At 45.2% G+C, this 17850-nt stretch overlaps 1 protein-coding gene across 1 annotated transcript in view; it reads left to right on the top strand.

Moving 5' to 3' along the window:
- Positions 1-17850, top strand: part of plg (plasminogen) — a 283880-nt gene that overhangs the window by 13444 nt on the left and 252586 nt on the right. The window contains exons 3-4 of the mRNA XM_070891008.1: positions 6072-6259; positions 8396-8502. Coding sequence (XP_070747109.1) covers positions 6072-6259; positions 8396-8502 — 295 coding nt within the window. The remainder of the gene's footprint in view (positions 1-6071; positions 6260-8395; positions 8503-17850) is intronic.

The following is a 17850-nucleotide window of genomic DNA, read 5'->3' on the forward strand; positions in this document are numbered from 1 at the left end:
TGCCAAAAAGAGCAGTAAAGCTGAGGATTGGGAGGATTTTAGAATTCAGCAAAGGAGGACCAAGAAATTGATTAAGAAAGGGAAAATAGAATATGAGAGTAAACTAGCGAGAGATATAAAAATAGACTATAAAAGCGTCTATAGGTCTGTAAAAAGGAAAAGATTTAGTAAAAATAAATCTGGGGCCCTTACAGGCTGAGACAGGAGAAATTATAATGGGGAATAAGGAAATGGCAAAAAAATTAAACAAATTCTTTGTGTCTGCCTTCATGGAAGAAGATGCAAAAAACTTGCTGGAAATAGTGGAGAATCAAGGGTCTAGTGAGAATGGGGAACTGAAAGAAATTAGTATTAGTAAAAAGTGGTACAGGAGAAATTAATGGAACTGAAAGCCGATAAGTCCCCTGGACCTGATGGCCTATATCCTGGAGTTTTGAAAGGGGTGGCTATAGAAATAGTAGATGCATTGGTTGTCATCTTCCAAAATTCCATAGATTCTAGAATGGTTCCCGCAGATTGGAAGGTAGCAAATGTAACCCTGCTATTTAAGAAAGGAGGGAGAGAGAAAATGGGGAACTACAGACCAGTTAGCCTGACATCAGTAGTAGGGAAAATGCTAGAATCTATTATTAAGGACATGGTAATGGAGCACTTAGAAAATAATAATAAGCTTGGGCAGAGTCAACACAGATTTATGAAAGGGAAATCTTGTTTGACATATCTGTTAGAGATTTTGAGGTTATAACTAATAATATAGATAAGGGGGAACCAGTGGATGTGCTGTATTTGGATTTTCAGAAGGCATTCAATAAGGTGCCACACAAGAGGTCATTAAACAAAATTAGGGCTCATGGGATTGGGGATAATATATTAGCATAAATTGAGGATTGGTTAATGGACAGAAAACAGAGAGTAGGGATAAACAAATAATTTTTGGGTTGGCAGGTTGTAACTAGTGGGGTGCCGCAAGGATCAATGCTTTGGCCCCAGCTATTCACAATCTATATCAATGATTTGGATGAGGTGACCAAATGTAATATATCCAAGTTTGCTGATGATACAAAGCTAGGTGGGATTGTAAGTTGTGAGGAGGATGCAAAGAGGCTTCAAGGGGATATAGGCAGGCTAAGTGAGTGGGCAAGAACATGACAAATGGAATATAATGTTGGGAAATGTGAAGTTATCCACTCTGATAGGAAAATAGAAAAGCAGAGTATTTTTTAAATGGTGAGAGATTGGAAAATGTAGGTGTTCAGAGGGACCTGGGTGTCCTTGTACACGAATCACTGAAAGTTAACATGCAGGTACAGCAAGCAATTGAGAAAGCAAATGGTATGTTGGCCTTTATTACAGGAGAATGTGAGTATAAGAGTAAAGACATCTTACTGCATTTATATAGGGCCCTGGTGAGACCACACCTGGAGTATTGTGTACCGTTTCGGTCTCCTTATGTAAGGAAGGATATACTTGCCATAGAGGGAGTGCAACAAAGGTTCACCAGACTGATTACTGGAATGAGGGATTGTCCTATGAGAAGAGGTAGAGTAGACTAGACCTATATTCTCTAGAGTTTAGAAGAATGAGAAGTGATCTCATTGAAACATACAAAATTCTTACAGGGCTTGACAGGGTAGATGCAGAGAGGATGTTTTCTCTGGCCAGGGAGTCTAGAACCAGGGGTCACAGGCTCAGAATAAGTGGTCGGTCATTTAGAACTGAGATGAGGAGAAATTTCTTCACTCAGAGGGTGGTGAATCTTTGGAATTCTCTACCCCAGAGGGCTGTGGAGGCTCAGTGGTTGAGTATATTCAAGACAGAGATCGATAGATTCTTGGATATTAAGGGAATTAAGGGATATGGGGATAGTGCAAGAAAGTGGAGTTGAGGTAGAAGATCAGCCATGATCTTATTGAATGGCGGAGCAGGCTCGAGGGGGCCCTCTCCCTCTCCCCTGCTATTTTTTATGTTCTTAACTCAAGACTCAACTGCTAGGACATAAGGGCCATCTCAGTTCCAAGAGATTCCTCTGCAGATTCTGTGGTGGGAGAGTCTGGAACAAGGGACATAACCTCAAGATTAGAGCTTGGCCATTCTGACGTGATGTCAGGATGCATTTATTTGTACAAAGGAACGTGGAAATCTGGAACTCTCTCCCAAGCAGCTGTTAAGGCTTAGTCAATTGAAAATTTCAAAACTGAGATTGATAGATTTTTAGTCAGATTTTTGTTAAAGGTTTCAGAACCAAGGTGGGTAGATGAAGTTAAGGTGCAGTTATATGGGAGGCTGGCCTCCCACATTCTATCCTACGTAAACTAGAGGTGATCCAAAACTCGGCTGCCCATGTCCTAACTCGCACCAAGTCCCACTCACCCATCACCTCCTGTGCTTGCTGACCTACATTGGCTTCTGGTTAAGCAATGCCTCGATTTCAAAATTCTCATCCTTATTTTCAAATCCTTCCATGGCCTCGCCCCTCCCTATCTCTGTATTCTCCTCCAGCCCTACAACCCCCCGAGATGTCTGCGCTCCTCTAATTCTGCCCTCTTGAACATCCCTGATTATAATTGCTCAACCATTGGTGGCCGTGCCTTCTGTTGCCTAGGCCCCAAGCTCTGGAACTCCCTGCCTAAACCTCTCCGCCTCTCTACCTCTCTTTCCTCCTTCAAGAAGCTTCTTAAAACATATCTGTTTGACCAAGCTTTTGGTCACCTGCGCTAATTTCTACTTATGCGGCTCGGTGTCAAATTTTTTATCTCATGATACTCCTGTGAAGCACCTTGAGACATTTCACTGCTTTAAAGGCGCTATATAAGTACAAGAAGTTGTTGTTATTGTTGGCCAGGAATTGCCTGCTCTGTTCCTATGTTCCTGGGTTTGCTCACTTTTCATATTTTTTAATGGGGCAGAATGAATATCCTCAAACTGACTGTGATTCCTTGCTTGTGCTCATTTTCCAATAATTCCTCACTGTCGTATTTGCTCTGGATAGTAACCATTCCTTTAAACATATTTGGCCAAGTGGTCTGTGCTACCAGCTGCGATAGTCTGACCAACCGTACAGGTAAATGGACTGAGGTTACAAAAACACACTAAACACTGTGGAATGTGAGAACTATCAGGAACTGATGACAGAGTTGTTCCCAGAGAACTGTCATGGATGAACTTCAACAATTGTACATCCCTGTCTGGTGTAAAATAAAACGGGGAAGGTGGCTCAACCGTGGCTAACAAGGGAAATTAGGAATAGTGTTAAATCCAAGGATGAGGCATATAAATTGGCCATGAAAAGCAGCAAACCTGAGGACTGGGAGACATTTAGAATTCAGCAGAGGAGGACAAAGGGTTTAATTAGGAGGGGGAAAATAGAGTATGAGAGTGAACTTGGAGGGAACAGAAAAACTAACTGCAAAAGCTTCTATAGATATGTGAAGAGAAAAGGATTAGTGAAGACAAATGTAACTCCCTTGCAGTCAGAATCAGGTGAATTTATAATGGGGAACAAAGAAATGGCAGACCAATTGAACAAATACTTTGGTTCTGTCTTCACTAAGGAAGACACAAATAATCTTCTGGAAATACGAGGGGACCGAGAGTCTAGCGAGAAGGAGGAACTGAAGGAAATCCTTATTAATCAGGAAATTGATGGGATTGAAGGCTGATAAATCCCCAGGGTCTGATAGTCTGCACCCCAGAGTGGCCCTAGAAATAGTGGATGCATTGGTGGTCATTTTCCAACATTCTATAGACTCTGGATCACTTCCTATGGATTGGAGGGTAGCTAATGTAACCCCACTTTTTAAAAAAGGAGGGAGAGAGAAAACAGGGAATTATGGGCCGGTCAGCCTGATTTCGGTAGTGGGGAAAATGTTGGATTCAATTATTAAAGATGTAATAGCAGCACATTTGGAAAGCAGTGACAGGATCAGTCCAAGTCAGCATGGATTTATGAAGGGGAAATCATGCTTGACAAATCTTCTGGAATCTTTTGAGGATGTAACTAGTAGAGTGGACAAGGGAGAACCAGTGGATGTGCTGTATTTGGATTTTCAAAAGGCTTTTGACAAGGTCCCATACAAGAGATTAGTGTGCAAAATTAAAGCACATGGTATTGGGGGTAATGTATTGACATGGATAGAGAACTGGTTGGCAGACGGGAAGCAAAGAGTAGGAATAAACAGGTCCTTTTCGGAATGGTAGGCAGTGACGAGTGGGATACCGCATGGTTTAGTGCTGGGACCCCAGCTATTTACAATATACATTAATAATTTAGATGAGGAATTGAATGTAATATCTCCATGTTTGCAGATGACACTAAGCTGGGTGGCAGTGTGAGCTGTGAGGAGGATGCTAAGAGGCTACAGGGTGACTTGGACAGGTTAGGTGAATGGGCAAATGCATGGCAGATGCAGTATAATGTAGATAAATGTGAGGTTATCCACTTTGGTGGCAAAAACAAGGCGGCAGAATATTATCTGAATGGTGACAGATTAGGAAAAGGGGAGGTGCAACGAGACCTGGGTGTCATGGTACATCGGTCATTGAAAGTTGGCATGCAGGTACAGCAGGCGATGAAGAAGGCAAATGGCATGTTGGCCTTCGTAGCAAGAGGATTTGAGCATAAGAGCAGGGAGGTCTTACTGCCGTTGTACAGGGCCTTGGTGAGGCCACACCTTGAATATCGTGTACAGTTTTGGTCTCCTAATCTGAGGAAGGACATTCTTGCTATTGAGGGAGTGCAGCAAAGGTTCACCAGACGGACATATGAAGAAAGACTGGATCGACTAGGCTTATATTCACTGGAATTTAAAAGAATGAGAGGGGATCTCATAGAAACGTATAAAATTCTGATGGAATTGGACAGGTTAGACGCAGGAAGAATATTTCCAATGTTGGGCAAGTCCAGAACCACTGGTCACAGTCTAAGGATAAGGGGTAAGCCATTTAGGACCGAGATGAGAAGAAACTTCTTCATTCAGAGAATTGTGATCCTGTGGAATTCTCTACCACAGAAAGTTGTTGAGGTCAGTTCGTTAGATATATTCAAAAGGGAGTTAGATGTGGCCCTTACGGCTAAAGGGATCAAGGGGTATGGAGAAAAAGCAGGAATGGGGTACTGAAGTTGCATGATCAGCCATGATCATATAAATGGTGGTGCAGGCTCGAAGGGCTGAATAGCCTCCTCCTGCACCTATTTTCTATGTTTCTATGTTTCTTTAACTAAAATGTTGCTAGATCATAGAATGGGCTTCGTACGTAGTGGTCACCTAGGAATTAACCAACCCTGAAAATAGGTGGTGAAGAATCTTAATGACCTCTAAGCAGACAATACAGAAATATCTTGAAAATATCAAAGATGGTTTTTCGGGCTTGCTTATTGGCTTTTCACGTCTGCCATTTGAGAGGAAGAGTGACATTTGGACTTTGTGTACGTGAGCACCTCAGAGATCAGCAGCTGGATGTCCAGTGAGATGGGCACACGGAATAGGGGTGACGGTGGATAGAATGATGAGCTTAGCGTGCCCATTTGTTACATTCAACACTGGTGTAATAACAATCTTTAAAGTGAAACTTGTCAAAAGTACCATGCCGAGATTGGGAGATTTTGTTTGTGAAATGGGGGTGGGTTTTTGGGTCCACGCCAACCTCTGTTGTCCTTATAAGTTGTGACCAATTGTCTGTACTTGCTCCTGCAAAGGTTCAGAAAGTTGTTGGATTAATAAAAGTCAAATTGATGAAAAATGGACCGGACACTAGTGCTAAAACATCAGATTCTTTCTCAAAACAAAAAGCTGAAGCACCAAGCTTTCTGAATGCCCGGGTAATTTGTACCATCTTTGTTTAGATGAATGATTCACTATCTCTAAATGCAAAGTTGTTTTGTCGACCCAGGCTTGTTTGCTCAGTGATGCAAAGTCCTCAGTCAGTAAATAAGACCCATTGCCCTCCTAGGGGCTTCTAAAGTGCTTGAAATCAGGAGTAAAATGCTCGCTCACTTGCAGCTCCTTTTTCTGACTTTGCCATATTTCGGTGAGTGAAACTATTAACTGGTTTTGGATGGGTTTGTGTCGAAGCACGTTGTTAGAAACAAAACGTACTACCGTAATGTGTATTTTTTTTGTACAGTCAGAAGCAATATACTGAACAATTATGTGAAAACACAAGGCGCCTGGATTTATTCGGTGAGAGAATTGAGATACCAAGTGGTCAGTGAGGAAGAATGTGCCGCAAAATGCAACAAAGAAACCCAATTTATTTGCAGGTAGACATTTCTCTTTATCAAATAAAAGGTAGAAAATGCAGGAAATGTACAACTGGACCATTAGCATCAGAACACAAGGTTCAGCCAAGGTGGCTCAGTGGGTAGCACTCTCTCACCTCTGATAGCAGGAGATTATGGGTTCAAGTCCCACTGCAGAGACTTGTGCAGAAAAATCTAGGCTGAGGGAGTGCTGCACTGTCGGAGGCACTGTCCTTCAGATGAGACGTTAAACCGAGGCCCCGTCCGCCCTCTTAGGCGGACACAAAAGATCCCATGGCACTATTTTGAAGAAGAGCGGGGAGTTCCCACTAGTGTCCTGGCAAGTCACCTCAACTGACAGCACTGAAACAGATTATCTGGTCATTTATCTCATTGCTCTTTGTGGGAGCTTGCTGTGCACAAATTTCCTGTGTACAGTTTCCTACATTACAACAGTGCCTACATTTCAAAAAGTGCTCAATTGGCTGGAAAGCACTTTGGGATGCCCTGCGGTTGTGAAAGGCGCTATATAAATACAAATCTGTCTTTCTTTAAGGAAGGAGGCCGATTCATGTTTTGAGTCTTCTTTCTTCTTCCGTATGGAGGTAGCAAAAGCAAATCAAATGTCATTATCCAAGTCGGATATCCGGGCCAAAGCTTCCGGTGTAACAGCGTGGATATCTTGTATGCTGCCTGCGAATTTCCTCTGAGGGCAGTGCTCAGTGATATGCTCCAGGGTCTGATTAGGAGCTCCACAGTCGCATGATGAGGATGCTTTAATCTTCCACCTATGGAGAAGGTGGCAGCATCCACCATGACCAGTTCTGAGGTGGTCGATGGCTGTCCACTGTTTGCAGGAAGGTTTGATCCTTCAGGTTGTACTGTGGGCTCCTCCATAAGGAATCCATTCCGTATGTCGCAGTTCTTCCAAGCATTTTGTCATCGGTCAACAAGGCTGAGGGGAGATCGCTGAAGGGCTTTGGCGACGGTCCACAATGGCCAAAATGGTTTGATTGTAGCATCCTTGCCAGAACAGAGACAGATGCAGACTAGTCCACTGTGCATTCCCTGCGTTTGCTGTGTTTGACATAGGACAACTTAGATTTGAACTTTCTACGATATGTGAAATGTTGGTCTTGGGAAGCAGGTGGGTAAATGTGACTCGGGCTCTTTGCTCACGCGGAGGCCACAAGTGTTGACATGGAATGTTTGGGCCCTTTCCGTCCTGCGACTGCTGTGGAGTCATTACACTGCGGCCTTCAAATAAAGGCCGATTGGGAAAATCTCGTCACGTCTTCGAAGAAGTTGTCATGGAACAAAAGGCACCAAGGCCCTACATTCCATGGGGCTTCGATCTGCCGTAACTGCATCAGGTGGAAACAGGGTTTTCACCAGCACAGTGGCAGAAAACACGAGGAAATATAGAACCAATGCTTCCTCAAGTGGCTGAGTCAAAGGCTAACAGTGACTTGCCAATATAAGCTGGCTGGCTCTTAGCGCAGCTGTACAACATTCCTTTGTCCTTTAATGGAGGTGCTAAACTATTCATTTTAAACCCGTTAACACTAACTTTAAAATCATGGAAACGGATAATCTTAAATGATAAGGGGTTATGGGGAGCAGGCGGGGAAGTGGAGCCGAGTCCATGATCGGATCAGCCATGATCTTATTGAATGGCGGAGCAGGCTCGAGGGGCATATGGCCTACTCCTGTTCCTATTTCTTATGTTCTTATTGTGAAATAACTGTGCTGAGTGACCAAATGCTAGCATCAAGAGGAGTCTTCGAATGTATCTTATCTTGTGGAAAATAGCATTTTTAATTCTGAACTAACACAAAACAAGAACTCATTTGGTTTTGTGCATGGGCGCTTTAAAACTCGCTTCTTATTCCTACTACATAGCAGTGTTACTGCAGGAAACTTAGAAAGCAACTTTTACGTGGTTAGTGATGTTGGCATAGATCGGTTCAGCCTCATCTATATCACTGGGGTCATTGGGATTATGGCCGATATCGGGTCGGCTACCCGTTACACATCCCTCCTGACTGTGAAGTGAGAATGGGGAGAGATGTATAATGGGCGACTCGTCCCAAAGTCACGATGTCTCCCGTCGTATTTTATCTAGCAATATAGCTCATTGTGTATTTTATTTGTCAGAGCTTTCCTCTTCACTCAAAAGAATCAAGAGTGCCTCATTACAGCAGACAACAGTCGCACGCAACTGGTGGTGAGAAGAACAAATGCCATTCTTTATGAGAAACAAGGTAAATGAAGACTTTTTTATTATTCATTCCTGGGATGTGGGTGTCGCTGGCAAGGCCAGCATTTATTGCCCATCCCTAATTGTCCTTGAGAAGGTGGTGGCCTTCTTGAACCGCTGCAGTCCGTGTGGTGAAAATACTCCCACAGTGCTATTAGAGAGGGAGTTCCAGGATTTTGACCCAGCAACGATGAATGAACAGCGATATATTTCCAGGTCAGGATGGTGTGTGACTTGGAGAGGAATGTGGAGGTGGTGGTGTTCCCATGTACCTGCTGCCCTTGTCCTTCTAGGTGGTAGAGGTCGCGGGTTTGGGAGGTACTGCTGAAGAAGCCTTGGCGAGTTGCTGCAGTGCATCTTGTAGATGGTACACACTGCAGACACAGTGCGGTGGAGGGAGTGAATGTTGAAGGCGTGCCAATCAAGGGGGCTGCTTTGTCCTGGATGGTGTCGAGCTTCTTGAGTGTTGTTGGAGCTGCATTCATCAAGGCAAGTGGAGAGTATTCCATTACACTGCTGACTTGTGCCTTGAAGATGGTGGAAAGGCTTTGGGGAGTCAGGGGGTAAGACATTTGCCACAGAATACCCAGTCTTTGACCTGCTCTTGTTGCACAAGAACACAAAAACACAAAAATAGGAGCAGGAGTCGGCCATTTGGCCCGCTGAGCCTGCTTCGCCATTCAATAACATCATGGCTGATCTGATCATGGACTCAACTCCACTTCCCTGCTCGCTCCCCATAACCCTTTATTCCCTTATCGCTCAAAAACCTGTCTATCTCCGCCTTAAATATATTCAAAGAGCCAGCCTCCACAGCTCACTGGGGAAGAGAATTCCATAGATTTACAACCCTCTGAGAGAAGAAATTCCTCCTCATCTCAGTTTTAAATGGGCAGCCCCTTATTCTAAGACTATGTCCCCTAGTTTTAGTTTCCCCTATGAGTGGAAATATCCTCTCTGCATCCATCTTGTCGAGCCTCCTCATTATCTTATAAGTTTGAATAAGATCACCTCATTCTTCTGAACTCCAATGTGTATAAGCCCAACCTACTCAACCTATCCTCATAAATCAACCCCCTCATTTCCGGAATCAACCTAGTGAACCTTCTCTGAACAGCCTCCAATGCAAGTATATCCTTTCTTAAATATGGAGAACAAAACTGTATGCAGTACTCCAGGTGTGGCCTTACCAATACCCTGTACAGTTGTAGCAGGACTTCCCTGCTTTTATACTCTATCCCCCTTGCAATAAAGGCCAACATTCCATTTGCCTTCCTGATTACTTCCTGTACCTACGTACTAACTTTTTGTGTTTCGTGCACAAGGACCCCCAGGTCCCTCTGTACTGCAACACTTTGCAATTTTTCTCCTTTTAAATTATAATTTGCTTTTCTATTTTTTCTGCCAAGGTGGATAACCTCACATTTTCCCACATTATACTCCACCTACCAATTTTTTGCCCACTCACTTAGCCTGTCTATATCCCTTTGCAGATTTTTTGTGTCCTCCTCACAATTTGCTTTCTCGCCCATCTTTGTGTCATCAGCAAACTTGGCTACATTACACTCGGTCCCTTCATCCAAATCATTAATATAGATTGTAAATAGTTGAGGCCCCAGCACTGATCCCTACGGCACCCCACTAGTTACTGTTTGCCAACCGGAAAATGACCCATTTATCCAGACTCTCTGTTTCCTGTTAGTTAGCCAATCCCCAATCCATGCTAATATATTATCCCCAACCCCGTGAACTTTTATCTTGTGCAGTAACCTTTTATGTGGCACCTTATTGAATGCCTTCTGGAAACCCAAATACACTACATCCACTGGTCCCCCCTTATCCACCCTGCTTGTTACATCTTCGAAGAACTCCAGCAAATTTGTCAAACATGATTTCCCTTTCATAAAACTATGCTGACTCTGCTTGATTGAATTATGATTTTCCAAATGTCCTGCTACTGATTCTTTAATAATGGACTCCAGCATTTTCCCAATGACAGATGTTAGGCTAACTGGTCTATAGTTTCCTGCTTTCTGTCTGTCTCCTTTTTTAAATAGGGGCGTTACATTTGCGGTTTTCGAATCTGCTGGGATCACCCCAGATTCCAGGGAATTTTGGTAGATTACAACCAATGCATCCACCATCTCTGCAGCCACTTCTTTTAAGACCCTAGGATGCAAGCCGTCAGGTCCAGGGGACTTGTTCGTCTTTAGTCCCATTATTTTACCAAGTACTACTTCTTTAGTGATAGTGATTGTATTAAGTTCCTCCCTCCCTATGGCCCCTTGATTATCCACTATTGGGATGTTTTTAGTGTCTTCTACCGTGAAGACCGATACAAAATATTTATTCAAATTCTCTGCCATTTCCCTGTTCCCCATTATTAATTCCCCACTCTCATCCTCTCGGGGACCAACATTTACTTTTCTTTTTTATGTACCTGTAGAAACTCTATGGGCCCAAGTTTCCACATGATTTGCGCCTGATTTTTAGGAGCAACTGGTGGAGAACGGACTATCTTAGAAATCGCAATTCTCCACATTTTTTTTCTGCAGTTCTAGTCAGGTCGAACAGTTCCACTTTGGAACAGAATTTTTTCTTCAAAAGGGGGCGTGTCCGGCCACTGACGCCTGATTTCAAAGTTTCCACAGTGAAAACGTACACCAAACTAACTTAGAATGGAGCAAGTGAAGATTTTTGTAGAACAAAAAAATCAGGCGCAGGTTACAAATTAGGCGTCCAGAACGAGGTGGGGGGGGGGTGGGGGGGGAAGGGAAGTCATTAAATTCTATAATAAATCCTTATTTATACTTATACAAATATTATACAAATAAATCCAACCTGAATAAAAATTTATAAGCAAAGAAAAGATTAAATAAACCATCTTCCTACCTGTGTGAAAGTGCTTCAGCCAGGGAGAATGCTGCGGGGGTGGGGGGGGAGGAGGCAGCCATTCGTTCCCACGGGGGGAGGGAGGAGGGAAACGGCTGCCTCAACTTTCTGAGGCTTCCTGCAGCCTTCTCACTGCTGCAAGAAGCCTCAGTGCTGATGGCAATGTGCTTTTATTAAAAAATGTTCAAAAATTAAACAGCTACAAAGAACTACAAAAATGGCCGAGTGCCAATGTTTCCTTCTCACTGCGCGTGCGCGAACGCTCCAACGCACATGCGCAGCGTTGCCGGCAGGAAAAAAACTAATTTAAATGGTATCCGCCTCCTCCCACTTACAAAATCGGCGCGAGTGGTAGGCTCCGCCCCCCTGGGCGCCGCGCCAGGCAGACATGGAGCTGCAGGGCTCTCCAGAATCGCGCGTTTTTTTTCTGGCGCCGTTTTCGGCGTGAAAAATGGGCACCCAGCTCAGAGGGGCGCCCGCTTTTTATCGTGTGGAAACTTGGGCCCATACTGTCTCTTTTTATATTTCATGCTAGTTTACTTTCATAATCTATCTTCCCTCTCTATCATTTTTCTAGTCGGTCTTTGCTGGTTTTTAAAAGTTTCCCAATCGTCTGGCCTCCCACCAGTCTTGGCCACATTGTATGCCCTTATTTTCAAGTTGATACCCTCCCTTATTTCCTTAGTTAGCCACAGATGGTTATCCCTTCTCTTGCAGTCTTTCCTTCTCATTGGGATATATTTTTGTTGCGAGTTATGAAATATCTCCTTAAATGTCGGCCACTGCTCATCAGCCATCCCACACTTTAATCCATTTTCCCAGTCCACTTTAGCCAACTCTGCCATCATACCTTTGTAGCCTTCTTTATTTAAGCTTAGGACACTGGTTTGAGATCCAACTTTCTCACCCCTTAACTGAATTTGAAATTCAACCATGTTATGGTCACTCATTCCGAGAGGATCCTTTACTAGGAGATCGTTTATTTCATTTTCATCCATCACTTTAAAAAACCGGTACCTGAGCTGTTACCTGAAAAATACTCCACTGCCCTTCAATGCCCACCAAGAGCCAGCCTTGCCACATTTCAGTGGGCTCAGGTGGGCACTGCTTAACGCTCTTACTCAAATTCCCCCCAGCCCCAAACCTGACCCAAGTTAAAATGGACACTATATCAATGGTGCAGCATTCTACTCGGAATTCCTACACACCAGGTGGGCAGAGGAGATGTTTGAAGGACACCCTCAAAGCCTCCTTGATAAAGTTCAACATCCGCACTGACACCTGGGGATCCCTGACCGAAGACCGCCCAAATTGGAGGAAGAACATCCGAGAGGACGTTGAGCATCTCGAGTCTCGTTGCCGAGAGCATGCAGAAACCAAGTGTAGGCAGCGAAAGGGGCTTGCGGCAAACCAGACTCCCCACCCACCCTTTCCTTGAATCACTGCCTGTCCCACCTATGACAGGGACTGTAATTCCCCCATTGGACTGTACAGTTACCTGAGAACTCACTTTTAGAGTGGAAGCAAGTCTTCCTCGATTTCGAGGGACTGTCTATGACGATGATGCAGTGACATCCCCGAGGCAGATATTACATTGAGCAATTTTGCATGGTGGAACTGAAGGTTTATCTCATTTTACCTCCATATGGATGTCAGCTGTTTGGTGATCTTGTGCTTCTGTGAACATTTTTCCTGCCATAATACAGTCAGCAGGATGTGTAGCCTGGGGACATGGATTTTCCAATGGCAATCTCTTTATTCCCGCTATTCAAGAAAGGAGGGAGAGAGTAAATGGGGAACTACAGACCAGTTAGCCTGACATCAGTAGTTGGGGAAATGCTAGAATCTATTATTAAGAACGTGGTAAAAGGGCACTTAGAAAATAATAATAGGATTAGGCAGAGTCAACTCGGATTTATGAAAGTGAAATTGTGTTTGATGAACCTGTTAGTGTTTTTTTGAGGTTGTAACTAGCAGAATAGATAAGGGGAAACCAGTGGATGTAGTGTATTTGGATTTTTTGAAGGCATTCGATAAGGTGCCACACAAGAGGTTATTACACAAAATTAGGGCTCATGGGACTGGGGGTAATATATTAACATGGATTGAAGATTGGTTAACGGACAGAAAACAGAGAGTAGGAATAAACGGGTCATTTTCGGGTTGGTAAACAGTAACTAGTGGGGCACCGCAAGGATCAGTGCTTGGGCCCCAGCTATTCACAATCTATATCAATGATTTGGATGAGGGGAACAATTTTTAAAAGATTTATTCATGGGATGTGGGCATCGCCGACAAGGCCAGCATCTATTGCCCATCCCTAATTGCCTTTGAGAAACATAGAAAATAGATGCAGACCGCTGTTGTTTTTATAGTAGTTGTGTACAACTGAGTGGCTTGCTGAGTATAAAATCAATGGAATCCTAGCCTTTATTGCAAAAGGCATGGAGTATAAAAGCAGGGAAGTCTTACTACAGCTATATAAGGTATTGGTGAGGCCACACCTGGAATACTGCGTGCAGTTTTGGTTTGCATATTTACAAAAGGATATACTTGCTTTGGAGGCAGTTCAGAGAAGGTTCACTAGGTTGATCCCGGGGATGAGGGGTTGACTTATGAGGAAAGGTTGAGTAGGTTGGGCCTCTACTCATTGGAATTTAGAAGAATGAGAGGCGATCTTATCGAAACGTATAAGTTTATGAGGGAGCTTGACAAGGTGGATCCATTGATAGGGGAGACTAGAACTAGAGGGCACGATCTAAGAATAAGGGGCCGCCCATTTAAAATTGAGATGAGGAGAAATTTATTCTCTCAGAGGGTTGTGAATCTGTGGAATTGGATGCCTCAGAGAGCTGTGGAAGCCGGGACATTGAATAAATTTAAGACAGAAATAGACAGTTTCTTAAACGATAAGGGAATAAGGGGTTATGGGGAGTGGGCAGGGAATTGGAGCCGAGTTCATGATCAGATCAGCCATGATCTTATTGAATGGCGGAGCAAGCTCAAGGGGCCATATGGCATACTCCTGTTTCTATTTCTTCTGTTTTTATGTTCTGATGTTGCTAGGCCATTTCAGAGGACAGTTAAGAGTCAACCACATTGCAGTGGGTCTGGAGTCACATATAGGCCAGACCGGGTAAGGACGGCAGATTTCCTTCCCTAAAGGACATTAGTGAACCGGATGGGTTTTTAACGACAATCCGATAGTTCCATGGTCACCATTACTTGCTTTCCCACCGAGCTTTGTATCGGCAGCAAACTTGGATACATTACATTCTCGTACTAGTTTTTTATTCCAGATTTATTTAATTAACTGAATTTAAATTTCAAAGGTGGTGTGGTGGGATTGAACTCACATCTGCGAATCATTAGTCCAAGCCTCTGGATTACTGGTCCAGAAACTGTTCCCGAGAATGTAATGTATCCAAGTTTGCTGCTGATACAAAGCTCGGTGGGAAAGCCAGTTGTGAGGAGAGCACAAAGGGGATACAGACAGGTTAAGTGAGTGGGCAGTAAGGTGGCAGATGGAGTATGGTTGGTGTTCAGAGGGACCTGGGTGTCCTTGTACACACATCACTGAAAGTTAGCATGCTGGTGCAGTCAGCAATTAAGAAAGCAAATGGTATCTTAGCCTTTATTACAAAAGAATTGAAGTATAAGAGTAAAACTTGGGGCCAAAATTGGCCTCCGCCCAAACCAGGCCGCACCTTCCGCTTTTATGCCGTTCATTACCCCTGCAATGCATGCAGCGGTGATTCGAGTGAAATCCAACGTTTTTGATGGTAAAAAGGAGCGGAGCGGTATTGCAGGTGGGAATGGTCTGTCTGCAGCGGTGCAGGTGCGGAGTGGCCTTGTTTAAGTGGACCACTTACTTCAGCTGGAGAGGGTCGGGAGGATGGGGGGTCACACTTAGAAGGTTTTTAAGGGGAGAACTCGGTTGGACGTTGGGCAGTTGTGGAGAATAGTGGACTCTGTGGGACAAGTTGCCGGCTCGGTGCGATCAATGCTGATTCGCTGAATCCCTTCAAGCGAGAGCTAGTGATGCTAACCCTCCAGCATTGCCTTGAGGAATTAAAGATTAATCTCATGGACACTGCTGGGTGCAATCTGGGAGAATGATCACAGGAGCATTGAAGGTGGGCTGGATTTTTGGTTTGTTGCTGTCTCTGTTAGCGCCCCGGAGGGGCGGTAATGTCGGCGGGAAGCATTTCCGGGCACCCCGCCGGGACATTCGGTGCCGGTATCGACAGGGCGTGGAGCAGTACCGCCTGGGAGAGGTGAGTCGGTGTGCAATGCCCCTGGTTGCGACATCGGCTCGGTATTTGTATCGCACCTGACCTGTAGCGCCCCGCAGCGCACCCTGGGAACACAGGTGGTCCGAGCTATACCAGCGGCAGTGAGGGAAGCAATGTCTACTTGAGGTAAATGTAATTGTTTAAAATGTTTTTATCTTTGCAATTTATGTTGAAGTGGCGACAGTAAGGTATTGGGAATGTTTTTGGTGGGTATGGTTCCCATTTATTTTTCCACGGAAGCTGGCTCCGAGGACGGCCCTTCAGCAACGGATTTTCCCATGCGCAGCCGGCCTAGCGCCCGAACAGAGGTGTGTAACACCTCCCTTAGCGCCCCGCCCCACACTCAGGGCCCAACCGATGAATTTTGCGGCTGGAGACGGATCAAAATTTACCGCTGCGCCCGGGTTAACACCGCAACAGAGGTGCGACCAAATTTCCCCCCCCCCCAAAGTGTTTTAAAAATAAAACTTTGAATACTTTTGTTTATTAGGATATGGGAAAAAAGGCAGTATGGTAACACGAGCGAGTGCTGGACCTGTTTATGGCTGGGGCGGAGATCACCTTGTACAAGAGCTAGGATTACTGTGACATGAATCAGCGTCAGAGTGTTTCCTGGGCTAATTTCCATTGCTGGATTTCTGCATCTCCCAGGAGATTACGCGGCGTTACAAAACGCAATGGGGTGGAAATTCGGTACCGCCCATTTTGAGGCGCTAATGGCAGCAGGAATCTGCGGCCGCAAAATTCAGCAGCTGGGCTCTGAGTGTGGGGCGGAGCGCTAAGGGAGGTGATACACACCTCTCTTAGGGCGCTAAGCCGGCTGAGCAATGGAAAATCCCGAGCTAAAGAGCCTGCCTCGGAGCGCCATAAGGAAGTCTTCCCTGGGGAAAAATAATCAACAAAAAAAGACACAAAAAACATTTCCAATACCTTACTGACGCCACAGAAGCATAAAGCACAACAATAAAAAAATAAAAAACAATCAGACTTTCCTCAAATGTTCGGCATTTGGGAAGGATTCTGACGGGACGGGGCGGGTTGGGTGCGGGGGGAGTGTTCCTGGTGTTGGGTGGGTCTGGAGCCGGGGGCTGTTTGGGGCTGGGATTGGGAGAGACTTCTTCACACAGGGAGTTGTTGGCCTGTGGGGTTCCCTGCCGCCGAGAATTGTTGATGCCAGTTCATTGGATGTGTTCAGGAGGGAGTTGGATGTGGTCCTTGCGGCTGTGGGGGGGGGGGTCGGGGGGGGTGTGGAGGGGGCGTGGGGGGCGAGGCGCTGGGGTGGGTGATCAGCCATGATCTTGTTGAATGGCGGTGCAGACTCGAAGGGCCGAATGGCCTACTCCTGCACCTATTTTCTATGTTTCTATCTATGTTTCCTCAGGTAGACATTCCGCTTTCCCAGGCGGTCTCACTGGGGGGCGCTAGGAGGCGCTATGTGTCTCCCAGAAAACAAATTTCGGCAACGGTGTCACAACTGGGGACATTGCACACCGGCTCGCCTCTCCCGAGGGGTACTGCTCCGTGCCCCCGCAAATTCATTCTTCATACCCATCAGCCTTCTTCTGTAGGCCACCCCATCGAGATCCTCGTCTGAGTCCTGTGCAGCAAAACACGTGAGCGAACTCACCCTCTGGTGAGCTGGCACCTGAGCTACCCTTTCCCCCTGCCCTGGCTGCAGCCCACTCATACCCCGGTGACTCACCGCGTGCAGATCCCTTCTCTGTGCTATTCTCTAAATTACGCACAGTGTTAGTATCTGAGCTCGGCACCTTCTCCTACAAGAGAGGGCGGAGTGTGCCAGTGAGTGTGGTGCAATCTATTTGGGTGATGTGGCTGTCATGGTAGAATAGCTGATGGCGTGTGCAAGCTGTGAGATGTGGTGTGAGGATTGCAGCAGTGCTCAGTGTATGAGGGTGAGGCGTGAGTGTGAAGGTCTGAGGTCTGATTGACAGAGATTGTTGGTAGGTGAGTGATGGGAGTGTGGTGCATTGAGCAGTGTGTGAGGTGAGTGGTGCAGATGGTGGGATACGGCATTTGAGGATGCATTCACTGACCTTGACCACTCGTATTAGGTCATTCAACTTCTTGCGGCACTGCATTCAGGTCTTTAGAGCTTGACTCCAGGCACTGACCTCCATGGCTGCTCCCACTGCCTTCTGAGCATG

The sequence above is a fragment of the Pristiophorus japonicus genome, chromosome 9 (assembly GCF_044704955.1).
Source record: "Pristiophorus japonicus isolate sPriJap1 chromosome 9, sPriJap1.hap1, whole genome shotgun sequence".
Classification (NCBI taxonomy): Eukaryota; Metazoa; Chordata; class Chondrichthyes; family Pristiophoridae; genus Pristiophorus; species Pristiophorus japonicus.